At 44.4% G+C, this 27,182-nt stretch overlaps 1 protein-coding gene across 8 annotated transcripts in view; it reads right to left on the bottom strand.

Moving 5' to 3' along the window:
- cep170aa (centrosomal protein 170Aa) overlaps positions 1-27,182 on the bottom strand; it is a 189,922-nt gene that overhangs the window by 20,914 nt on the left and 141,826 nt on the right. For 5 of the 8 annotated variants that reach the window (XM_085979899.1, XM_085979910.1, XM_085979904.1 and 2 more), the window contains 4 exons: positions 17,144-17,333; positions 15,034-15,198; positions 10,695-10,783; positions 1,734-1,827 (listed from right to left, as the gene is read on the bottom strand). In XM_085979899.1, the coding sequence (XP_085836025.1) occupies positions 1,734-1,827; positions 10,695-10,783; positions 15,034-15,198; positions 17,144-17,333 (538 nt within the window). The remainder of the gene's footprint in view (positions 1-1,733; positions 1,828-10,694; positions 10,784-15,033; positions 15,199-17,143; positions 17,334-27,182) is intronic. The other 3 variants (XM_085979915.1, XM_085979927.1, XM_085979934.1) reach the window with 1 other exon arrangement.

The following is a 27,182-nucleotide window of genomic DNA, read 5'->3' as shown; positions in this document are numbered from 1 at the left end:
GTGCCGGTCGATAGACTGAAGACCCTCCACAATGACCTCTGCCACCCGGGGGTCACCAGGTTTTTTCACTTCATCAAATCCCGTAACCTGCCCTACTCCATCGAGGAGGTCAGGACCATGACCAGGAACTGCCAAATCTGTGCCGAGTGCAAACCGCATTTTTATAGGCCGGACAGAGCAAGCCTGATCAAAGCCACGCGCCCCTTTGAACGGCTGAGCTTCGATTTTAAAGGGCCCCTCCCCTCCTCCGACCGCAATGTGTACTTCCTCAACATAATTGATGAGTACTCCCGTTTCCCGTTTGCCATCCCTTGCTCAGACATGACCAGTACCACGGTCATTAAATGTCTGAATGACCTCTTCGCCTTGTTCGGTTTCCCTAGCTATATTCATAGCGACAGGGGCTCATCCTTTATGAGCGACGAACTCCGGCAGTACCTGCTCTCGAGAGGTATCGCTACAAGCAGGACCACCAGCTACAACCCCCGGGGGAATGGCCAGGTGGAAAGGGAGAATGCGACGGTCTGGAAGGCAGTCCTTTTAAACTTGAAATCCAAGGGCCTTCCGACCTCTCGCTGGCAGGAAGTCCTCCCTGCGGCGCTCCATTCCATTCGGTCACTGCTCTGTACAGCCACCAATGCCACCCCTCACGAGAGAATGTTCTCCTTCCCCAGGAAGTCCACATCGGGGATCTCGTTACCGACATGGCTGACTTCTCCAGGACCCGTCCTACTGCGGAAGCACGTGAGGTCCCATAAGACGGACCCCCTGGTCGAGAGGGTGAGCCTCCTCCATGCCAACCCTCAGTGTGCTTACGTGGTGTACCCGGACGGGCGGGAGGACACAGTCTCCATACGAGACCTCGCACCTTCGGGTGCTCCCGAAACACCTCCCTCGCCACCCACCACTACCCACGCCTACCCCCAGTACGCTTACGTAGCGTACCCGGACGGGCGGGAGGACACAGCCCCCACACGAGATCTCGCACCTTTGGGTGCCCCTGAAACACTACCATTGCCATCCATCACTACCCACAACCCAACCCCACTAGACGGCATGCCGCAGCCCCAGGACCCGTCATTGACCACCCAACCACTCAATGAGACGCCAGGTTCAACGTTGGATGCTGCACCATCACCGCCGCCACCACGACGACGATCAGGACGGCATACAAGGCCACCTGATAGACTTGCTTACACGAACCTTTAGTACACTTCACCCCACCGGACTCAATTTTAAAGAAGGGGTGAATGTGGTAAACCACTGTTATTGTTATTCACTGTTGTTGTTGTTGTTGCACACTGTTGTACCTATGCATGCCTCAACATGTCTCGGCTGGCTCCACCCACAGGCCCAGGTATAAAGGTGATTGACCTGCAGCCCCCTGCCTTCTTGGAACCCAGTCAACCACGAGAGGCACGCTCTGTTCTTTGCTAATAAAAGCCTTTAGTTACTCTCCTAACTCTCCGTCTTTTATGAGTAATTGATAGCGCATCAGTTAGGCCCCTAACTTACATATTTAAGTTTAGCAGTGGGACCAATGCCTGCGCAAATTGGGCACAGGCCGCCCCACTGATAAACTGGTATACTTTATGCCTGAAAAACAGGCACAACACATACCAATTTCTAGTATTAAACTTGTTTCACCAACAATAAAGTGTATGCACACAGGGGTACAAATTAACAATCAAGCATTAATCATGTACACCGAAGTGGTGTATCACCTCCCCCACCTTATTTGATGTTTTCAAAATAGGAACTTCGCTCTCGGATCGCATTTTGTTTTCAATTTCTTCCCAGTTTCTCTCTTCATTCTTAAACAAAATCCTACAAACAGAAAGTGTAAAATTTCACTAGTCACTGCAAGTTCAAAAAGTGGAAGAAAAGATTAACAATTAATTTTTCCTTAGTTTTCTCATTTACTTATGTGATCATAAAGTATATTTTTCCCCTCTAACTTACCACTTTGTATTTGTAGATCAGCATCAAGTGCCTCAAATAGTCCTCCGTAGCAACACAAAACAACTTCATCTCAAACAGCACTGTTAGTTCAGAATTTTTATTGAATGACTTAAACTGTATAAAATAATTTTTGTTGCTCCAACCCTTGCACTTACATAAGAACATAAGAAATAGGAGCAGGAGTAGGCCATTTGGCCCATTGAGCCTGCTCCGCCATTTAATGAGATCATGGCTGATCTGATGGCACCAGTTACAGTAGTTATTTTCTGCCTTGTCATGTGACAAGGGTTTTCAGTGCACACCCTATAATAGTTCCACAAAGTGACAGCTAATCCCTTCCTACCCTTCCCCCCCCCCCCCCCCACAAACAAACAATTTGCTCACAGTGGTTAGAAATATTCAATAAGCACAACCCTTGTGAGATTTCCAACTGAAGACCTGCCAGGCAGAAAGACCGAGACAGCATAAAGATCCTGCAGACATTTTTAACATTAAGTGATGAGAGCGCTGTGATTTTTTTTCCAGAACTGTTAATTTAAAAAAAAATATGCTGGTTATGTTAAAAATGCTACTGTTATTTGTATAACACGGTGGCATAGTGGTTAGCACTGTTGCCTCACAGCGCCAGGGACCCGGGTTCAAATCCGGCCTCGGGTGACTGTCTGTGTGGAGTTTGCACATTCTCCCCGTGTTTGCGTGGGTTTCCTCCGGGTGCTCCGGTTTCCTCCCACAGTCCAAAGATGTGCGGGTTAGGTTGATTGGCCATGATAAAAATTGGCCCTTAGTGTTAGGGGGGATTAAATACGTGGGGTTATGGGGATAGGGCTTGGGTGGGATGGCTGTTGGTGTAGGGACCGGGTGCTAGGGTTTGGATGATCAGCCATGATCTCGTTGAATGGCGGAGCAGGCTCGAAGGGCCTACTCCTGCTCCTATCTTCTATGTTTCTATGTATACACAATTTTAAATGAAGTAGGAAAAGTGTGGCTGAAATTTGATTGGGTGGTTTAGCTTGCTTGCTGTTGATTAGAAGTGTTCTTATCTGTCTAGAATGGAATGGTGTATCTGAGCCAATAACGATTTGTGTGTCCTATTCATGTGATGCTTCTGAGGCACATGCTTCCATGGCCACATTTTCAGGTATGATGACTTTGAGAGGCACAACACTATGGAAGAATGCTAACCTGTTAATTATATAGATACTGAGGAGTAAATTGTTTAAAGTGTTTTCATATTGGCTATATTGCTGTAAATGCTTAGCAACTGGAGGACCCAATATATAATCAGACTTGCACGTACCTTGCTGTGGAAATTCCTTTCAGGTCTTTCAGTTGCACACATTGATTTTCAAAGGTGCAAATGAAAGATAAGTTCTGTTGCAATCCATTAGCCATTCTTGAAACTGCTTATCTACCTAGCTCAGTGCAACAGAAATAAATGGAACGCCACTATTTGGTGCTCTGGAGACACTGATGCCAGAGCGTTTCACAATTCTATGAACAATGGGAGGGTTGACGAGTAAACAGTTACACATTAGGCCAGGTTTAAGTTGTAGCCTATTCTTGCTCTTGCAATAAATTTGCTTAATAGATGTCTTTTGCAGTTATACAATTACAACATTATTAAATTCATTTTTTGAATATCACACAAGTAGTTTTCCAGTTACTTAATTAAATATTTCATACTGAAATTTATAACAAAGACCATTAGTGACATCTATGGGGTGCATATCTGTCAGAATATTTGCCCTATTGTACAATATCAGTTTGTAATTAGAACCATAGATGTTTATAGCATAGAAGGAGATCATACTGGCCATCCCGTCTGTGCCAGTTCTTTGCTCGAGCAATCCAAAACTAATCCTACCGATGCTAGATCAAAATTTCATTGTAGGCTAAGGTTTTAAATTATCAATTTTTTTCTCCCCAATAACGCTCCTGTGAAGCACCATGGGACGTTTTACTACATTAAAGGTGCTATATAAATGTAAGTTATTGTTGTTGTTTGTAAAATGATGCACCCAGTATGGAGCCTTGATTGATAGGAGGAGTGCCATCGCCAGCACCTAAATTCATCACCAGAAAATTGGAAGCAGCAACAACAACAATGTGTATTTATATAGCACCTTTAACGTAGTAAAACATCCCAAGGTGCTGCACAGGAGTATTTTAAGACAAAAATTTTTACACCGATCCACATAAGGATAAATTAGGGCAGGTGACCAAAAGCTTGGTCAAAGAGGTAGGTTTTAAGGAGCGTCTTAAAGGAAGAAAGAGAGGTAGCGAGGCGGACAGGTTTAGGCAGGGAATTCCAGAGCTTAGGGCCTAGGCAATAGAAGGCTCAGCCACCAAAGGTTGAGCAATTATAATCAGGGATCCTCAAGAGGGCAGAATTAGAGGAGCGCAGATATCTCGGGGGGGGGGGGGGGGGCTGTTGGGCTGAAGGAGAAGCACCATAAATTGTGTGATCTGTGTTCAATTCTCCAATCTGTGCTCCAGTTGTGTAAGGCTTCACATTGCAAAACTTACTCTTGCTAGGTATCTCCCAAAGCATCGATTATGGAGAGCCAGATGATAGATGCTGTTTAATGTTTTATTATCTGTAACAAAACCACTGATTTGCAGACGACCAAAAATTGTAGGCTCAAGATCAGATCTAAAGCACCAGGGAACACAAATATGTGCCTGGGGGCTGAGGCCTGAAATAAGGTGGCTAGAAAGTATAAAGGGCAGATTGGGCAGGCAGACTGAGGCCTGCCACAAATGGGTCAGGCAGGTAGGAGGGAGGTCTGCAATTGTAATTACAATGTATGGTATATCCGAACTATAAAGTAAAATTAGCACAGAAAAAAACTACTGAATATTTATACATTAGAGGTGTTTCTCAGAATAATCTGGAAAATGTAAACAAGCTACAGACTGTTGTAAAAGGAGAAACATTGCTTTGTTCTAACAGATTTCTCTGTGTAGTTGCATTTTACACACACTGGCAAAACCACTTTACTGGCTCATATTTCCTCAGTAGTAGAGGATTTATGATTCTGTGCAAACTCAAGGTGGTTAGAATTGATGTGGAAATCAATCATGCTAATCTTAGCTGCAGCAGCCCTTCAGATCAATGATCTAAATAAACTGAACAAGGCAAACACTTTCTTCTCCTGAAAACCACTTACATTTTAAACACCAGAACATATGTGGCACCGACAACATTCACAGTGGCCAACAAAATATTGCTCGCACCACTGCACAAGTTGCATCCTTGGGCTTACTGATAAATGGGAGGTGGTTGAGAGGGCAGCAATTAGCCGGATTAGATTCATTCTGTATTTCGTGGATAGGCCGTACATGGGCAATCTTGTAGGGTAGATGCCAGTGTCATACCTGTACTGAAATAGCTCGTTGATAGGGAGCAGCTAGCTCTGGTACACAGGTCTGCAACACTACAGCTGGGATGTTGTCAGGGCGCATAGCGTTTTCTATGTCCAGTGAATTCAGCCACTTTTTAATGTAACATGGAGTGAGCCAAATTGACTGGACACGCATATCTATGGTGATGGGGACCACATGAGGAAGCCAATTAGAATTGTCAGCTTGGCACTTTTGGCTGAAGACACTCATGAAGACTTTAGCCTAGTCTCTTGCATTCATGTGCTCAGCTTGGCAGGGGGATGGGAGCCTGAGCGTAGATTCAGAAGGGAGAGAAGCAAAACTGGAAATGGAAGGCAGAAAATTAGTAACTGAGTTTGGAAGACAGAGGAAACAAAGGCTAGAAAATAGACAACAAAGGAGTTTGGTAGTGCTAAATGGTATATACCTCAACGCAAGGAATTTAGTGAATAAGACAGATGAGCTGAGGGCACAGATAGACACGTGGAAGCATGATATCATAGCTATTACTGGAACATGGCTGAAAGAAGACCAGGAATGGCAGCTCAACATTCCTGGTTACAGGTTTTACAAGCAAGATAGAAAAGGGGGATAAAAAAAGGAGTGGGGGGGGGGGGGGGTGGTTGCAATATTGGTTAAAGAAACAATTACAGCTGTAAGGAGGGATATGATGTCCGAAAGATCAAATGAGGCTATATGGGTTGAACTGAAAAACGTAAAAGGGGCAATCACACTGCTAAGAGTGTACCATAGACCCCCAAATAATTAGAGGGAGATGGAAGAGCAAATATGTAGGCAAATTTCTGAGAAGTGCAAAACCAATAGGGAAGTAATAGTAGGGGGTTTCAACTACCCTAATATTAACTGGGTTAGAATCAGTGTAAAAGGTATAAAGGGTGCAGAATTCTTAAAATGCATTCAGGAGAACTTTTTTTAACCAGTATGTGACAAGCCCAACAAGAGAGGGGGCGGTTCTGGACTTGGCTTTAGGGAATGAAGCTGGGCAGGTGGAAGGGGTATCAGTAGGAGAACATTTTGCTGGTAGTGATCATAATTCAGTTAGATTTTGCATAGCTGTGGAAAAGGACAAAGATAGTCTAGAAGTAAAAGTTCTCAACTGGGGAAAGGCCAATTTTACTAAGCTGAAATGTGATTTAGCAAAAGTGGACTGGAAACAGCTACTTGAAGGTAAATCAGTGTCAGAGCAGTGGGAGGCATTCAAGGAGGAGATAGAGGGTTCAGAGCAAATATGTTGCCACAAAGAAAAAGGGTGGGAGTCCCAAATCTAGAGCCCCCTGGTTGTCAAGGGGTATGCAGGGTAGGATAAGGCAAAAAAGGGGAAGCCGATACCAAGAACTAAATACTGCAGAAAGCCTAGAGTATAGAAAGTGCAGGGGTGAAATTAAAAAGGAAATTAGGAAAGCAAAAAGAGGGCATGAAAAAAATATTGGCAAGTAAAATCAAGGAAAACCCAAAGATATTTTATAAATACATAAAGAGCAACAGATAACTAAAGAAAGGGTAGGGCACATTAGAGACCAAAAAGGAAGCTTGTGTATGGAGGCGGGTATGGTTCTTAATGAATACTTTGCGTCTGTCTTCACAAAAGAGAGAGACGATACAGGCGTTGTAGTCAAGGAGGAGTGTGAGATATTAGATGAGATAAACATAATGAGAGAGGAAATATTAAGGGGATTAGCATCTTTCAAAGTAGATAATTTGTGTCAATATTTATCATGGCTGATACTTATCCCTCAATCAACATCACTAAAAAACAGATTATCTGGTCAGTATCACATTGCTGTTTGTGGGAGTTTGCTGTGCGCAATTTGGCTGCCGTGTTTCCTACATTACAACAGTGACTACACTTCAAAAAGTACTTCATTGGCTGTTAAAAGCTTTGGGACGTCCGGTGGTCATGAAAGGGACTATATAAATGCAAGTCCTTTTAAAAAAAAATAAATTGCTAGGCCCGGATGAATTGTAGCCCAGGCTCTTAAGAGAAGCAAGGGAGAAAATAGAAGCGACTCTGACCCATCATTTTCCAATCCTCTCTGGCTACAGGTGTAGTGCCGGAGGACTGCTAACATTGTACCGTTGTTTAAAAAGGAAGAAAGGGATAGACTGAGTAATTACAGGCTAGTCAGGCTAACTTCGGTGGTGGGGAAAATTAGTGTAAAAAATTCCGAGGGACAGGATAGATCGTCATTTAGAAAGGCACAGATTAATCAAGGACAGTCAGCATGGATTTGAGGGAAGGTCGTGTCTAAATAACTTGACTGAATTTTTTGTGGAGGTAACAAAGAGGGTTGATGAGGGTAGTGTGTTTGATGTAGTCTATATGGATTTTTAGCAAGGCTTTTGACAAGGTCCCACATGGTCAGAAAAGTAAAAGCCCATGGGATCCAAGGGAAAATGGCAAGTTGGTTCCAAAATTGGCTTAGTGACAAGAAGCAAAGGGTAATGGTCGATGGATGTTTTTTGCGACTGGAAGGCCGTTTCCAGTGGGGTTCTGCAGGGCTCTTGCTTTTTGTGGTATATATCAATGATTTGGACTTCAATATAGGGGGCATGATTAAGAAGTTTGCAGATGATACAAAAATTGGCCGTGCGGTTGATAGTGAGGAAGAAAGCTGTAGATTGCAGGAAGATATCGATGGACTGGTCAGGTGTACAGAAAAGTGGCAAATGGAATTCAAGCTGGAGAAGTGTGAGGTAATGCATTTGAGGAGGGCAATCAAGGCAGGGGAATGCACAATAAATGGTAGGATACTGAGATGTTTAGAGGAACAGTGGGACCTTGGAGTGCATGTCCACAGATCACTGAAGGTAACAGGGCAAGTAGATAAGGTGGTTAAGGCGGCTTACGGGATACTTTGTTTTATTAGCCGAGGCATAGAATAGAAGAGCAGGGAGGTTATGCTTGAACTGTATTAAACACTAGTTAGACCACAGCTAGAGTACTGCGTGCAGTTCTGGTCACCACACTACAGGAATGATGTGATTGCACTAGAGAGGGTACAGAGGAGATTTATGAGGATGTTGCCAGGACTGGAGAATTTTAGCTAGGAGGAAAGATTGGATAGGCTGAGGTGGTTTTCTTTGGAACAGAGGAGGCTGATGGGAGACTTAATTGAGGTGTATAAAATTATGAGGGGCCCAGATAGAGTGGATAGGAAGGACCTATTTCCCTTAGCAGAGAGGTCAATAACCAGGGGGCATAGATTTTCACCCAGAGGGTGGTGGGGTCTGGAACTCACTACCTGAAAGGATAGTAGAGGCAGAAACCATCATCGCATTTAAAAAGTACTTGAAGTGCTAGAACCTACAGACCACGAGCTGGAATATGGGATTGGCTGGATAGCTCTTTTCCGGTTGGCACAGACACGATGGGTCGAATGGCCTCCTTCTGTGCCGTAAATTTCTGATTCTATGGAGTAGTTTGTGGAGCCTCCTGCTCCTTAGTTTCCTGTTTGTCCACCACCATTCTAGATTGGATATGATAGGGCTACATATCTTTGCTGATTCATTGGTTGTGGGACCACTTAGCTCAGTCTATAGCCTTCTGATTTTTTGTTTAGCATGAAGGTAAGCCTGTGTAGTAGCTTCACTCAGTTGTTACCTCATTAGTACTGCTCTCCACATGGTCTTCTACACTATAAACTGCACCAGGGTTGGTCACTCGGTTTGATGGTGATCAAGGAATGAATAATGTGGTAGGCCATTAAGCTACAAATGGTGATGGTATCCAATTCTACTGCTCCTGATGGTGCACAAAGCCTCAACAATTGCCCATTTTCCACTGCTAGATCTGTCTTTAATCTGTCCCATTTTGCACAGTACCATATCACACAATGAACGTCCTCACTGTGGAGATGAGGCAGGGCAGTGATGATTCCCCCCAATGCTATCATGAATAGATGTGTCTGCAACAGGTAGAATGGTGAGGACAAGATCAAGTTGGTTACTTCCTCATATTGGTGTTCTCACCCTCTGACGCAGCCCATTCTGGAAAGTATGTACTTCAGGTCTTGGCCAATTCAGGCAGTGGTGTTGCTACTGAGCCATTTTTACTGGTGGTATCGATATCCCCTATCCGTTCTATGTCCTTGCTTCCCTCAGAGCTTCCTCCAAGTGATATTCAACATGGAGCCATACTGATTTGTCAGTTGAGGGTGGTGATCAACAGGTGGTGTCCTTGGCCTTGCTTGACCTGAAATCAAGAGACTTCATGGGGTCCAGGGCCAATGTTGTGGACTTGAAGGGCCATTCTCTTCTGGTGGGTCTATCCTGTTAGTGGGACAAGATGTACCCAGAGATGCAGATGGAGGAGTCTGGGATGTTGTCTGACAGATGTGATTCTGTGAGGACCACTATGTCATGAAGTTGCTTGACCAGTCTTGGGCCAATTCTTCAAACTTGGGTAGCCATCCTCAGATTGTTAGTGAGGAGGATTTTGCAGGTACAACTGGGCTGAAACTGCCTACGCCTTGCCCTGATGCAATGCTTGAGTCATTGCCAATAGGTCCGTTTATTTTTTTTAAAAATTGAACTTGGCAGTATTGGTTACGAAGCCACTTCAGAAAGTGGGACTGGTCATGTGCATGCTGTACCATGCAAAGATGGCAGGTTCCTTTCGCTGAAGAACATTTGTGAACCAATCTGGCCAGCCAACAAATTACTAGATTTATTGAATTCATAGTCCATATAAATTAGTTCCTCTTTATTAATATAAATAATGTAGCTGCTTTTGCACAGAGAGTAGGATTTAATACTGATTAATCATCATACTTTTAAATTTTCCTTCTTTTTAAACCAAATTCTTCTGCTGACTAAAATGAGTATATTAGTGAAAAATATTTTTAAAACACATTTAGAAAAAAAAAGTCTTCGTTAAAAGGACGGTAAACATTTGAAAGTGGTGGTGGGTCTTCTCCTTGAACCGCTGAAGTCCTTGTGGTGATGGTGCTCCCACAATGGCGTTAGGTAGGAAATTCCAGGATTTTGACCTCGCCGACAAGACAGTTTGCCCTTTTTAAACACTAAAAATAACAAAGTTGCCAGCCAGACCCAGGAACTTTTTAAAGTTCACATTGCACTGGTTGTACTGCAGACAGTGCTAAGCCAGTGGTGCAGGATTTCCTCTTTGAGGGGGTCAGACACCACTTGCTGAGATTCAATCTGTTCAATTTATACCCCATCCAAGTCTTAATGCAGTTTGCGTTGATGTGAAGCTGAAACCATTTTTCATCAATGTAAACTGTCCAATGTAACTGGTCTGTAATTGTCTCCCTCTTCACGCTTTCTTCCTCCCATTAACGAAAAAAAATGTAAAGTTCTCTCATTACCTGATCTTCAGAGCGGTTTTCTCCATTGCATGCCTTATCTTTTGTGACAGCTGGGATACAGAGGTAAGCATCAAACTGTCTAAAACAGCCTAAAATATAAAACATATCAATGAGGGAATATAGGAAACAGAATACAAGTCATGTTTCATTATAAATGCAACTGGACCTATACTTCTGGTATTGCATTAGATCAAACATTACAGCCTAGAAATTCAGTATAGCCATGTTTGGGGCACTACAGCCGGGTGGTCGCTAAAGTTTGCGCCCGGCGCAACTTAGTGCCACCCTCGCCGATATTCAGTTGCATCGCCCCAAGAGGTTGCAGCTGTGCTAAAGCAGGCGATGCACGACTATCTTAAGGCGCTAAGCTGGCGATCTGGGGCGCTACCACCGAGGGCGGGCGCAGCGCAGGTGCGGGGAGTTTCTGAATGAAGGCAGACACGCTGGCGCCAGTCAGCTCTTAAAGGGGGAGGGTCGACTTGTTTGGCTGCCATGCCCTGCACACTGCAGCCCTGAAGCAAGGCCTGACCATTGCTGGTTCATCAGTTCTACGCCCTAGACCATGGGGAAGCCCGCTATTCTTCCAAATCCCATTGCACGCTCTTGCTGCTTGTCCGGGGTCATGGGGAAGGAGATGTACTGACGTCTCCTTCTGAAAAGGGCATTGTTCACCTGGCGGATGCAGCAATGTACCGCGAACTGGGAGATGTTGGCAATGTCCCCAGTAGCGGATTGGAAGGAGCCGGTGGCATAGAAGTTGAGAGCCACCGTCACCTTAACTGCCACCGACAGAGACGTCCTGCTCCTCAGATGTGGCTGCAGCTCTCTGCGAAGCAGGTGGCAGATCTCAGTGACCACCTCCCTTCTGAATCGCAGCCTCCGAACACACTGCTCCTCAGACATGTTCAGATATGAGAACTGCTGGCGGTATACCCTGGGTGGGTAAGGCCTCCTGTGCCAACGCCTGTTGGCCCTTCTCCGTCTGGCCATGACTGGCACTCTCTCATGGCGTCTGAGCCCTTTGAATGCAATGCAGAAAGCCAACGTTTCTACCCATTGCAGCCCCCATTAAATGTGGCGACTCAAGGCTATGGCACTGAAAGTGAAATCCAAGTGCAAAGCTCTGGCCTGAAGCCAGAAGTACCTGTGCGAGCGCTGAATCAAAGCAGAAAGCTCTCTCCCTTTGTCTCTCTCCAAATATCCGTCTGTCACACAGAAGGATTGGAGCAAAATGGCTGCCATTTATACTGCAGGAGGAGTCCCCTTTAATTAGCACCCCCCCGTGCCCTGCAGCGACAGGGAACCGTTCCCCTCCACCAGTCGCGCCAGGCACACATCAGGCCGGCGTCACTGAATTTCCGGTTCGGGGCGCACCAAGGGCGTTGTACCATGAAATGACGTCAGGATCTGCGCGCGCAGCTGAGCGGGCGCTGCGGTTTTGCGCCGGCGCTAAATCTTAACTGAAGTTCGCGAGAGGCGCAGATCGCACCGCGCCCGGGTGCTAGCCGCTTAGCACCCCACTTCTCGCCCTCTTAAGGCGCTAGCGGCTGGCGCTAACAACTGAATTTCTAGGCCTACATGTTTTAACATTTGAATAATCTTACTAGCCCTGTTCCCACTATAATTGTTCAGATCTCCTCTATGGGTTAATAAAAATCAATGCCTAATATTTACCCATAAAATATCAACTTGAATTTATATAGCATCTCAAACATCCCAAGGTGCTTTACAGAGCACTAAAATGAAATTCAACCAAAAATGAATGCCGAGGAGGAAAATTATATGGGGTGGCCAAAAGGTTGGTAAAAGTGGTGGGTTTTAAGTGGGACCTTAAAGGATTAGAGGGAGATGGAGAAGTTTCGGGAGGGAATTCCAGACAAAGGGAGGGGGGGGGATGCACAAAAGGCCAGTTAGAGGAATAATGTATTCAGGCCATAGGAGGTTCGAGCGAGAGAGAGAGAGAGAGAGAGAGAGAGAGAGAGACAGAGAGAGACAGAGAGAGACAGAGAGAGAGCGCGTTGAGGGGTAATGAAGAAATTTAAACACAAGGATGAGAATTTTAAATTAGGAGGTGTGAGGGGGAACCAATGTAGGTCAGCAAGAACAGGGGTAAATAGGTGAGCAGGATAGGATATGGGCAGTAGAGTTTTGGATAAGCTCAAGCTTACAGAGGGTGGAGAGTAGGCCAGAAGAGCATTGGTCGTCGAGTCAGGAAGTGACAAGGGTATGGACGAAGGTTTCAGCCACAATTGGGCTGGGGAAGGTGCATAGGCAGGTGATATTACAGGAAACTCTCTAATAACTGGCACAATTCTCACTCCGAAAACTACAGTATACAGTCGTTTATAAGTTTTGTTTTACTGTTAAGTAATTAAAGAGTTATGGATTACCCTCAAGTGGCATTACTGTACTTAATCAAGCATCTTCCACCATCCATTTAACACAACATTCTGTAGGTGAGTACCCAATTATACTGCACATTTATTGATTTTTTTAATTTTTGTTTGTTAAAAATAGCCTCAGTAGATATAGCTCTCCGTTATCCGGAATTTTATCAACCGGCACCATCCCGGTCCCGTCAGTGCCGGATACCGAAGAGTTTCCTGTACGAGGTGGAAGTAGGCCGTCTTTGTAAAGGAGAGTATATGGATTTCAGCAATAATTTCTTAGTTTCTTATTTCCTATTTAAAAAGGATCAGGAAGCATTTTTTCCACACAAAGACTGTGGCTGCTGTGTCAATTGAAATTTTCAAGATGGAGATGAACAGATTTTTGTTAAGTAAGGTTATCAAGGGATATTGAGAAAAGGTGGGTAAATGGAGTTGTGGTACAGTCCAGGTGTGATCCAATAGAATGGCAGAACATGCTTACATAGAGTCTTACATAGAATATACAGCACAGAAACAGGCCATTCGGCCCAACTAGTCTGTGCTGGTGTTTATACTCCACACGGGACTCCTCCCATTTCATTTGCTTCATCTTAGCCTTTCAGCATTTCTTTCTATTCCATTTTCTCTCATGTACTTGTGTAGTTTCCTTTTTGAAGCATTTCCTATTTGCCTCAACCACTTCCTGTGGTAGCAAGTTCCACATTCTAACAATTCTGAGTAAAGACATTTCTCCTCATTTCCCCATTGGATTTATTAGTAACTTATCTTGTATTTAAAGCCCCTAGTTTTGGATTCTCACAAGTGGAAATATTCTCTCCACAGCTACCCTGTCCAACCTATTCATAATTTTTAAAGACCTCGATCAGGTCACCTCTAACTCTTTCCTTTTCTAAACAAAAAGTCCCCAACTGTTCAATCTTCCCCGATAGCTGTAATCGATCAGTTCTGGTACCATCCTTGTAAAAAAGGTTTTACACTTTTTCTAGTGCTTCTATGTCCTTTTTGTAGTACAGAGACCAGACCTATGCACAGTACTCCAAGTGCAGCTTGACCAGAGTCATAGAGGGAGATTTTGTTAATGGGGGCGTGTTGGAGGCGGGACTGCTGCTTGGTGGGTCGACGCCTCGCCTCCATCGATTTGTGGCCAACCCACACTATTTTCCCTTGATTGACCTGGGGGTTTAGCAGGCCAATTAAGGGAAAGCCGGTTGCAGAGCACGTCAACGTATGACATTTCATCTGTCAAAAATTTTGGACAGATGAATTGTCATCGTTTGACAGCTCTGTGAAGCGGTCAAACAGTGACATTCTTTGCAGTTTGATGAGGTTTTGAATACAAGACCTCATCAACCTTCTTTCTTTTACAGAAATGAGATGGTTGTTGCATCTGAGAATGCAACGGCAACCTGTCATTCCCAAAGCAGAGGTCCGAGACTCTTCGCATACACACCGACTGAAGCCTGCAGGAAGAAACAAAAGCAAGTCTACTTTTACTAACACTTTGCACTTACCTCAGATACTCACCTCTACACTCTTGCACCCATCACTTACCGTCACAGCACACTTTTGCACCCCCCTGACCCCCTACTCGCCTCGCTGAGCTGGTGGGTTTCGGAGCCTTCGGGAAGCCCGCACTTGAGGGCAAAAAGGGGATAATCCTATTTTCTGCCTGTTAATTGCCTGTTAACAGGCAGTTAATAGGCTTTAATCCCTTCCCGCCTCCAAGGAGACGGGACCCAGCGCGGGACGGCTACCTGCCTCCTAGGAAGATAGCATGGAGGCGGGTTGGGCACCCGCCCCCAAATTCTGCCATTTTCCCGGCAGTCCCGCCTCCATACCCGTCTCCCCAGGGCTGGCAAAATCGCCCCCCATAGAGACTATATAAGTTTAACATAACTTCACTACTTTTAAATTCTATTTTAACTAAGATCAATTGCTGCAAATCTTACTTCGTCCCTACTCCACGTCTTCCTCTTTGTAGCAGCCTGATCAGCGACTTCTAAAATCCGAGATCTGGGATCACTCGGTCTGCTATTTCCAGCTGTTGGTTTTATACATGGTACTGGAGGGATTTTTCTAAAGTTCAAACTTTCATCAAATACACGATCAACCAACTGATCAGGAAAAAATGTAGAAGATAAAGGTTATTGCACCTCCTTTTATGTGAAAAAAGGTACACATTAGTCTGCATTCCACTAGCTAACAGAATTCAGAGGTGTTTCTTCGAGTTTAAAGACATTATATAAATTTATATTGGGTTTATATTTTGCACCAGAAAAGTCTGAAGGGTTCCATACCCACTTGCCCTCCCGCTTCCAGGGATCAGCTGCCCTCCATTTATTCAGCACCAATGCCTGACTCTAGAGATAAAGGTGTTACAACACTTCTGCTGTTTCAGAAGTCCAAACTCTCTTACTAAACAATACTTACACCAATTTCTGCTCGTGTCAAATGGACAGCAGGATCAATTTTCTGGTCCTTCAAACTTTTCCAGTTAACCGTAGCAGTGAAACCTGCACTGAACTTTCATTTATGGACTACTGCTAGTTACATTCAGAACTTTGTTTTTACCAAAAATATAATGAAATTAAACCTTCATATTCAAATAGTTCAGCAAACTGAAATGGGCATAAATTCAACTGTCTACTCATTGAAAAAAAGTGAATTGATGCTGAGTTATTGAAAGATACTTTATGTTGGCCAGCTGACCCAATGACTGCTCAGCACAAGTTTCGACAGTCAAATGCAAAATATACCATGCAAACTGAAATAGGACTGAATTTTGTTATATATGGCCATATAAATTGCAGTGCTATATGACATGTTTCCAGGAAAAAAACTTTGCTTTAAACAGCCAATATTTAAAAGTATCTCATTTTTTCCAGATCACTTCTGTGGAAAGAACGGTCAAAAAATCCCAAAATATGACAGCCGGTCTTAATGGTATGAGTTTTTAAAAAAAAGTATACATCAAGTAATTTGTCCAGTTTATAATCAGATTATTTAGCAGAATTAGTAACCAGTCCAGACAGTAGCTTGTGTGAACAACACGCCATTGGTGGGTCACAACACTTGTATAAATAAATGTAACACTTTTGAGCAATGAAGTCTCTACTTTAACAGCCATCCACGATTACATCTGGAAAGCAACATATTGCACAGACCAAGTGACAGTAAGTACAAACACACTAAGACACATGCTCCTGTATTTGATTCTGGAATTCTATCCGCAGAAATCCAATTGCAAGCCACAGAATGTTAAAGTACTTGGAGGTGCGAAGCATGATTTAAAATCAATAATAGTTCAGACCTGAACAAGATTTGCAGTTTTTATGGTTTTGCATATAACTTTTGTTTGCAGAATAAGGTTATGTGCAAGACTAGAAGGGCAAATTCTAACCTCAATGGTTAGAATCTGCCTTTGCATTTTTCCACATAACCATTAAAAAAAACTTTCATTTAGCACTACAAATGCTAAATTAGGTCAAATAGGCTAGGACCCCAATCGCCATCAGAATTTGGAATATGCAGCATGGATACTAAAATTTAAAGCATATAAAGCTGCTGTATTACTGCAATCTGTAGTTTATTATGTAAATTGTTGAGAAATTTTCAATGTGAAAGGGCACTATATTTTAGCACGATTAGAAAACCAATTTAAATGGATAAATATTATACAAAACAGGCACCAAGATTTCAACAACTTGATGACATCCTATAAGGAGCCAACACTTACAAATGGTAAGATGAATAGGTAATCTAATTAGTGAGGGAAAAGACAAAACAGATATATCTAATGTTCAAATGTTAATGCAAAATACAATAAACACTTTAATTTTGCCATCAATTTTCTAACTTTGCATTTGAGCAACTATTAAAGTTTAGTTTAAAAAATTTCATGTTGAACAGCAATTACTCAAGAAATTAGTGTAATTGTACAACAACAAATGTCCGTCAAATAATTGAACCAAATAGCCAAGAAAAGCCAAGGAAAATGAAATGTGTTTATAGTACCCAGGATGGAAAGCTAGAACAAAAAGGAAATAAAAAAGCAAGAACCTTAGGCATTCCTCCATGAAGGTCTCCTACCTCTTCCCTTGTGTCAATGGTTGAACCAGGGGTGGTGGCAGCAGTGCTTACTGTGGTACTAGGGGCAGTGCCCGATGAACTCACAGAATCTATCTCACCTGCCACATCATGGATTTCACGTGCAAGGATGGCCAGATCCTTGGCCAGGTCTTGACTGATCCTGATCATGAGAAAAGAAATGCACACCAAATCCTGAAGAATTACCCAGTACAAGATTAGCAGCATTAACACCGTAATATACAATTTTAAAAAAATTAAATAAATGCTATCAGTTTGATTTTCAAAAGTGCTGTACTCAATTGAATATAGGGAAACGTTGGACTGTTTCCACAGTGACTGCCCCCTCCTACTCACACAATTTGTACATTCCAATTTTAACTAGGAAGAAAACTTTCCCCCAGATTATCAACTTTCCAAATACAGTCCCATTGTTTCTCAAAGTGCCTGTGGCCTCACAGCAGGTCATTTTATTATTCTGTTAGTAAGGGTTACATTACATACTGTAAGTAGAGTCTTCCTCATTCTTTGAAAGAAACTTAAACTCCACATACAATTAGTAATTGCCATCCCAGGAGGGATGTTGTCTTTTAAAAATGCCGAACATTGAAATAAAATAAAATTGGTACAAAGAATTAATGGTAGTAAAACGGAGCTCCGAGCTGTGTTAAATCATAAAGAGAACACAAAATAGGCTAGGAGGGAGCTTGTATATAGAAGCTGAACATCTTTCAAAGACTGAGGAACTTGATAAAGTTTGAAAGACAGCAACAGGGAAGCATCAGTTATCCTCTTAACTGCCACTTGTCAACCCAACCCTGGATGTTATGAATTCCTGCTGTAGGTACAAATTAATTGGTTGAAATGGTGGTCCTACACCAAGCCAGTGGACAAATGCGTAAAATTGGTGGCGTAAGCCTTCAGAGCAAAGATTTTCCTGGATGCCAATAATAACTGATTGCTGTAATCTCAGCTGCTCTAATTTTTTTTTAAACTATTTGTTCATGGGATGTGGGCATCGCTGGCAAGGCCAGCATTTATTGCCCATCCCTAATTGTCCTCGAAAAGGTAGCGGTGAACCACCTTCTTGAACCGCTGCAGTCCGTGTGGTGAAGGTACTCCCATAGTGCTGTTAGGGAGGGAGTTCCAGGATTTTGACCCAGCGACGATGAAGGAACGGCGATATATTTTCTAAGTCAGGTTGGTATGCGACTTGGAGATGAACTTGGCGGTGATGGTGTTCCCGTGCGCCTCTTGCCCTGTCCTTCTAAATGGTAGCGGTTGCGGATTTGGGAGGTGCTGCCAAAGAAGCCTTGGCGAGTTGCTGCAGTGCATCTTGTAGATGGTACACACTGCAGCCGTGGTGCGCCGGTGGTGGAGGGAGTGAATGTTTAAGGTGGTGGATGAGGTGCCAATCAAGCAGGCTGCTTTGTTCTGGAGTGTTGTTGGAGCTGTACTCATCCAGGCAAGTGGAGAATATTCCATAACACTCCTGACTGGGCCTTGTAGATGGTGGAAAGGCTTTGGGGAGTCAGAAAGTGAGACACTCACCGCAGAATACCCAGTCTCATACCTGTTCTTGTAGCCACAGTATTTACGTGGCTGGTCCAGTTAAGTTTCTGGTCAATGGTTACCCCAGGATGTTGATGGTGAGAGATTCGGCGATGGCAATGCCGTTGAATGTTGGGCGGTGGTGAGACGCTTGATTGCTGGAGGTGGTCATTGCCTGGCACTTATGCGGCGCGGATGTTACTTGCCATTTATCAGCCCAAGTCTGATTATCGTCCAGGTCTTGCTGCATGCGGGCATGGACTGCTTCATTATCTGAGGAGTTGTGAATGGAACTGAACACTGTGCAATCATCAGTGAACATCCCCACTTCTGACCTTATGATGGAGGGAAAGTCATTCATGAAGCAGCTGAAGATGGTTGGGCCTAGGACACTGCCCTGAGGAACTTCTGTAGTGATGTCCTGGGGTTGTGATGATTGACCTCCAACAACCACAACCATCTTCCCTTGTGCTAGGTATGACTCCAGCCAGTGGAGAGTTTTCCCCCGGATTCCCACTGACTTCAATTTTACTTGGGCTCCTTGATGCTATACTTGGTCAAATACTGCCTTGATGTCAAGGGCAGTCACGCTACCCTCACCTCTGGAATTCAGCGCTTTTGTCCATATTTGGACCAAGGCTGTAATGAAGTCTGGAGCCGAGTGGTCCTGGCAGAGCCCAAACTGAGCATTAGTGAGAAGGTTGTTGGTGAGTAAGTGCCACTTGATAGCACTGTCGACGACACTTTCCATTACTTTGCTGAGGATTGCGAGTAGACTGATGGGGTGGTAATTGGCCGGATTGGATTTGACCTGCTTTTTATGGACAGGCCATACCTGGGCAGTTTTCCACATTATCAGGTAGATGCCAGCGTTGTAGCTGTACTGGAACAGCTTGGCCAGAGGCGCGGCTAGTTCTGGAGCACAAGTCTTCAGCACAACAGCCGGGATGTTGTCGGGGCCCACAGCCTTTGCTGTATCCAGTGCGCTCAGCCGTTTCTCGATATCAAATTGGCTGAAGACTGGCTTCTGTTTTGGTGGGGACTTCAGGAAGAGGCCGATATGGATCATCCACTCGGCACTTCTGGCTGAAAATGGTTCAAAACACTTCAGCCTTGTCTTTTGCACTCACGTGCTGGGAACCGCCATCATTGAGGATAGGGATATTCATGGAGTCTCCTCCTCCCATTAATTGTTTAATTGTCCACCACCATTCACGATTGAATGCGGCAGGACTAGAGAGCTTTGATCTGATCCGCTGATCGTGGGATCGCTTAGCTCTGTCTTCCGCTGTTTGGCATGCATGTAGTCCTGTGTTGCAGCTTCCCCATGTTGGCACCTCATTTTTAGGTATGCCTGATGCTGCTACTGGCATGCTCTTCTACACTCCTCATTGAACCAGGATTGATGGTAATGGTAGAGTGTGGGATATGCTGGGCTATGAGGTTACAGATTGTGGTGGAATACAATTCTGCTGCTGCTGATGATCCACAGCACCTCATGGATGCCCAGTTTTGAGCTGCTAGATCTGTTCTGAATCAATTCCTTCAGCATGCTGGTAGTGCCACACAACACAAAGTAGGGTCTCGCAGGACTTTGTCTCCACAAGGACTGTACGGTGGTCACGACTACCAATACTGTCATGGACAGATGCATCTGCGACAGGTAGATTGATGAGGACGAGGTCAGGTATGTTTTTCCCTCATGTTGGTTCTCTCACCACCTGCCGCAGGCCCAGTCTGGCAGCTATGTCCTTCAGGACTTGGCCAGCTTGGTCAGTCGTGGTGCTACCGAGCCACTCTTGGTGATGGACATTGAAGTCCCCCACCCAGAGTACGTTCTGTGCCCTTGCTACCCTCACTGCTTCTTCCAAGTGGTGTTCAACAAGGAGGAGTACTGATTCATCAGCTGAAGGAGGGCAGTAGGTGGTAATCAGCAGGAGTTTTCCTTGCCCATGCCTGATCTGAAGCCATGAGACTTCATGGGATCCGGAGTCAATGTTGAGGACTCCCAGGGCCACTCCCTCCCGGCTGTATACCACTGTGCAACACCTCTGGGATGGTGATGGAGGAATCTGGGACTTTGGCTGAAAGGCATGATTCTGTGAGTATGACTACGTCAGGCTGTTGCTTGACTGGTCTGTGTGACAGCTCTCCCAATTTTGGCACAAGTCCCCAGATGTTGGTGAAGAGGACTTTGCAGGGTCAGCTGGGCTGAGTGTCCCGTGCCGTTTCCGTATCCGAAGCCGGAGCCTAGGTTGATGCCAGGTGGTCAGTCCGGTTTTATTCTCATTATTGCTTAAGAGTCAACCACATTGCTGTGGGTCTGGAGTCACATATAGGCCAGACCGGGTAAGGACGGCAGATTTCCTTCCCTAAAGGACATTAGTGAACCAGATGGGTTTTTACGACAATCCGATAGTTTCATGGTCACCATTACTGATACTGGCTTTTTATTCCAGATTTATTTAATTAACTGAATTTAAATTCCCCAGCTGCCGTGGTGGGATTTGAACTCTGGATCGTTAGTCCAGGCCTCTCGGTTACTAGTCCAGTAACATAACCACTACGCTACCGTTCCTGGTAATCTGGTCCATTTAAGGACCATTCTGTCAAACAGAAGCTCAGGATTTTGTGGTGCCAGACCACATTATTCAGGGTCAGCAGATATTGCCTTTACAGATTCTAGGTGGGCCAGCCAATCAACACTTAGTGGGCCAACAACCAGTGTTCCTGGGCTAGTAACAGGTGACTAGAAGGACCAACACAGTCTTGATTTTGTTAAGAGTCTTTTTGTTCTATGACGGGTCAAGGAAGAAAGAAGTACAGGGACCTCTAGTTGCCAGCGCACTGATATAATATCTAAGGCCATAATGGTAACATTCTGGAATTTAGAGCAAGCCTACAGGAGCCTCTAGTTGCAGAATGCGGATACAAGGTCCACCTCTGGGTAGCCTTAGCTATTAAAAGTGGCATTGATTACCCGAATGGAGACTTCATTGATGCAGTTGCATTTTCTCCTACAGGAAACTTTCGATTTACCGGCACCTAAATAACCAGAAATCTCAGTTAACTGGCAAAATTCAGGAGTAGGTTCAGGTAAGTTTTATTACTTGCCTTCCTTGATCTGTTGCTGTGCAAGGGTGTGGCTGCAGGTGTTGCTAAGCTACAGAGACACTTGGAACTTGTGGCCATTGTTCTGAACCTGTTACTAAGCAACAGGGTTTGTTGCTTTATACGGAGCTCTCAGCTCCGTATCTTTTACTATAGCTTTCAGTTATCCGGAATTTTTGATGAACCGGCACCACATCGGTGCCGGATAAAAAAAAGTTTCCTGTAATTGGAATACTGTAACCTCATTTTGCACCCCCAAAAAAGTTGTGGGCTCCAAGTTCAGACTGCACCAGTATTATATCTGCAGTGCATTGACCTACTAGATTAATTAAACTCTAACTGGTCTTGATCTTCAGGCACTGCTTAATGCTTGGTCCCTGAAGTAGTTCTTAGTTATCTCAGCTCAAATTTGTTCTATGTACCATAACTGTATGAAGGATCCCACACTTCCTGTACTCAGGCTCCTCAGATACACTTACTACCCTGAGGGGGAAGACGGTCATCAAGGCTACTGCTGGAGTCAAATACATAGGGGGAAAAATTCAGTATCGCCCCGTTTGGGCCCCATTAACGGCCTTGCGCAAAGTTTAGCGCCTGGCGCTAATTATCGCCACAAACGGCAAACTTGGCTTTTATCGCCCCTGGAGGTGGTTGGAGCGCTAAATCAGACGCTTCACACCTGTCTTAAGGCGCAAAGGCCGAGGAGCGCTGGCGAAGCTCATGTGAGGTCAGTCAGCAATGGAACACAGACACACTGGCTCCGGCCAGTTCTTAAAGGGGAGTTCTGACGAAAGGTCATCGACCTGAAACGCTAACTCTGTTTCTCTCTTCACAGATGCTGCTTGACCTGCTGAGTTTCTCCAGCATTTTTCTGTTTTTAATCTTAAAGGGGAGGGTTGATTTTGCTCTCCATCCACATCCTGCTCATTGCAGCCTTGAATCTCGGCCTGGAGAGACCTGTACATCAATTCTGCTGGAAAGAACAATGGAGACTCCCAGGGAAAGAGCTCAGAGTGCAGCCCCCACAGTCTCTTCTAAATAGATACAAGGGCAAATCAAAATGAACCTGCAAAGTGCTGCTCAGTACGCAAAACTCCTTCACACAATGTTGAATCTCTCCAGAAGTGTCTCTCTCTCTCTCTCTGAATGCGTGGTTCAAAAATGTCACCAACAATAAAAAGGCAGGAAGCGGTCGCCTTTAAATAGCGCTCCCCCAGTCCCTTCCTGACTGCAAAACGCTCCCCTCAACCTGTTGTTGCTAGCGGCAGGCGGTAAGGCAGGGGGCGCCACTCAATATCCGGTCCAGGGCACTACCGGGGTGTTGCGCACTCGGCTGACGTCACGATCTGCCGGCGCAGGAGATCGTGGCAGTACTGTTTAGTGCCGCCGCAAAATGTCTAGTTAATTTCGCGAGCGGCGCAAACATCACCGCGCCCGGGCGCTAGTTGCATTGCGCCCCATTAGCGCCCTCTTAAGGCACTAACGGGAGGCGCAAACAACTGAATTTTTCCCTCATGAGCTTTTGCATAATGTCAACCCACTAAATCTGGAGAATGTGCCAATTTCACAGCGAAGGTGGACCAGTAGATGAATTTCATATTTTTTTTCTTTAGTCTTGCCTTCGACTTTACAAAGATCAAAAATCAATGAAATATCAACTTAGTGGATCATATTGTCCCTGCTACCAATTAGGATGGTAGAATTTTATGCTTACATATGACCTGCAGAATTAATTTAGGGTAAAATATAACTGGAGTGGTTTTTCACTAATTTAGTGGGCATGGTAGCGTAATGGTCACGTTACTGGACTAGTGATCTAGAGGCTGAATAATGGACCTGAAATTGCGGTCGGAGGCTTCCCGCAGGCGAATACCTCCGATTCGCAAGAAAAGTACACACCTACCTGGTGCCTCCGTATCTTTGGACACTTGCAGCACTGGACCTGCAGGAATACGCCTGCGTAAAGGCCCACGTATCCCAGGGGTGCATGCGGTTTGCAAGCGTCCTTGGGATCACGTGGGCCGGCCCAACCAATCAAAAAGGGAATTCCATTTATGCTTATGGGGATTCCATTTACATATGAAATATTAAGCATATTAGGAATGACATAAAAAATACATTTCCCCACAACCCAAATAAAAATAAATCACGTTTAAAATGAATAAAAATACAATTTAATTAAAAACAATAAATTTATTTTACACTTTTAAAGGGGCCAAAAATAATCTAATCTAATCTTAAAGATTTTTCACAGAAACATAGAAGATAGGAGCAGGAGTAGGCCATTCGGCCCCTCGAGCCTGCTCCGCCATTCAATGAGATCATGGCTGATCGTCCAAATTCAGTACCCTGTTCCTGCCTTCTCTCCATATCCCTTGATCCCTTTAGCCTTAAGAAATATATCCAACTCCTTCTTGAATATATTTAATGAATTGGCCTCTACTGCCTTCTTTGGTAGAGAATTCCACAGATTCACCACTCTCTGGGTGAAGAAATTCCTCCTCATCTCTGTCCTAAATGGCCTACCCCTTATCCTTAGACTGTGACCCCTGGTTTTGGACAACCCAACCATCGGGAACCTCGTTCCAGCATCTAGTCTGTCTAGTCCTGTTAGAATTTTAAAAGTTTCGATGAGATCCCCTCTCATTCTTCTAAACTCCAGCGAGTACAAGCCCAATCGACCCAATCTCTCCTCATACGTCATTCCTGCCAACCCAGGTATCAGCCTGGTGAATCTTCGCTGCACTCCTTCCATGGCAAGAACATCCTTCCTCAGATAAGGCGACCAAAACTGCACAAAATACTCCAGATGCAGTCTCACCAAGGCCCTGTACAACTGCAGCAAGACATCCTTGTTCCTGTACTCAAACCCTCTCGCTACGAAGGCCAACATACCATTTGCCTTCTTAACCGCCTGCTGCACCTGCATGCTTACTTTCAACGACTGGTGCACAAGGACGTCCAGGTCTCGTTGCACTTCCCCTTCTCACAATCTATTGCCATTCAGATAATAATCTGCCTTCCTGTTTTTGACACCAAAGTGGATAACCTCGCATTTATCCACGTTATATTGCATCTGCCATGCTTCTGCCCAATTACCCAACCTGTCCAAATCATACTGGAGTTTCTCGGTATCCTCCTCACAGCACACACGCCCACCCAGCTTTGTGTCGTCTGCAAACTTGGAGATATTACATCTAGTTCCCTCATCCAGATCATTAATATATATTGTGAATAGCTGGGGTCCAAGGACCGATCCCTGCGGTACCCCACTAGTCACTGCCTGCCACTCGGAAAAAGAGCCGTTTATTCCAACTCTTTGCTTTCTGTCTGCCAACCAGTTCTCTATCCAAGTCAATACCTTGCCCCCAATCCCATGTGCCTTAATTTTACACGCTAATCTCTTATGCGGGACCTTATCGAAAGCCTTTTGAAAATCCAAATACACCACATCCACTGGTTCTCCCTTATCTATTTTACCAGTTACATCCTCAAAAAATTCCAGTGGATTAGTCAAGCACGATTTACCTTTTGTAAATCCATGTTGACTTTGTCCGATCCGGTCACTTTTTTCCAAGTGTTCTGCTATTACATCCTTTATAATGGACTCTAGCATTTTCCCCACTACCGATATCAGGCTTACCGGTCTGTAATTCCCCGTTTTCTCTCTACCACCCTTTGTGAACAGTGGGGTAACATTAGCTACCCGCCAATCCATGGGTACTGTTCCAGAGTCTATCGAATTTTGGAAGATGACCCGCAGTGCATCTACTATTTCTAGGGCCACTTCCTTAAGTACCCTAGGATGTAGATCATCAGGCCCTGGGGATTTATCAGCCCTCAATCCTGTCAATTTCCCTAACACCATTTCCCTACAAATACTGATTTCTATCAGTTCCTCCCTGTCATTAGACCCTATGTTCCCTGACATCTTTGGGAGGTTATTTGTGTCATCCTTTGTGAAGACAGAACCAAAGTATGTATTTAATTGGCCTGCCATTTCTTTGTTCCCCATTATAAATTCCCCTGATTCTGACTGCAAGGGACCTACGCTTGACTTCACCAATCTTTTTCTCTTCACATATCTATAAAAGCTTTTACAGTCAGTTTTTATGTTCCCTGCAAGCTTACTCTCATACTCTATTTTCCCCCTTTTAATTAATCCCTTTGTCCTCCTTTGTTGAATCCTAAACTGCTCCCAATCCTCAGGTTTACTGCTTTATCTGGCCAATTTATATGTCCTCTCCTTGGATCTTATGCTATCCCTAATTTCCCTTGTTAGCCACGGTTGAGTCACCTTTTTTGTTTTATTTTTATGCCAAATTGGGATGAACAAATTTTGTAGTTCATCCATGCGATCTTTGAATGTTTGCCATTGCCCATCCACCGTCAACCCTTTGAGTGTCATTCCCCAATCAATCCTACCCAACTCGCACCTCAGACCATCGTAGTCTCCTTCATTTAAATTCAGGGCCCTAGTCTCCGAGTCAACTATTTCACTCTCCTCCTTAATGAAAAATTCTATCATATTATGATCGCTCTGACCCAAGGGGCCTCGCACAACAAGATTGCTAATTAATCCTTTCTCATTACATAATACCCAGTCTAAGATGGCCTGATCTCTAGTTGGTTCCTCGACATATTGGTCCAGGAAACCATCCCGTATACACTCCAGGAATTCCTCCTCCACAGTATTGTTACTAATTTGGTTAGCCCAATCTATATGTAAATTAAAGTCACCCATGATAACTGCTGTGCCCTTATTGCACGCTTCTCTAATTTCCCGTTTGATGCCATCCCCGACCTCCGCATTACTGTTTGGAGGTCTATATACCACTCCCACTAACGTTTTCTGCCCCTTGGTATTTTTCAGTTCTACCCATACAGATTCCACATCATCAGAGCTAATATCCTTCCTTACAATTGTGTTAATCCCCTCTTTAACCAGCAATGCTACCCCACCTCCTTTTCCTTTTTGCTTATCTTTCCTGAATATTGAATATCCCGGGATATTGAGTTCCCAGCCTTGGCCACCCTGGGGCCATGTTTCCGTAATCCCAATCATATCATATTCGTTTACCTCTATTTGCGCAGCTAATTCATCCACCTTATTACGAATGCTCCTTGCATTAAGACACAAAGCCTTCAGGCTTGTTTTTTTAACGCTCTTAGATCGTTTAGAATTATTATTTACTGTGGCCAGGTTTGATTTAAACCCTTGATTTCTCTGCCTGCCACTTTTGTTTTTCTCCTTCCTGTCTTTTGCTTTTATCCTTGTTTCCCAACCCCCTGCCATTTTAGTTTAAACTCTCCTCCAGAGCATTAGCAAACACTCTCCCTAGGACATCGG

This window comes from Somniosus microcephalus, chromosome 3 (genome assembly GCF_052327205.1).
Source record: "Somniosus microcephalus isolate GS21.2 chromosome 3, FLI_Smic_1.0, whole genome shotgun sequence".
Taxonomy (NCBI): Eukaryota; Metazoa; Chordata; class Chondrichthyes; order Squaliformes; family Somniosidae; genus Somniosus; species Somniosus microcephalus.
The sequence above is the reverse complement of the archived record's forward strand: the minus strand, read 5'-3'. Positions and strand labels throughout refer to the sequence as shown.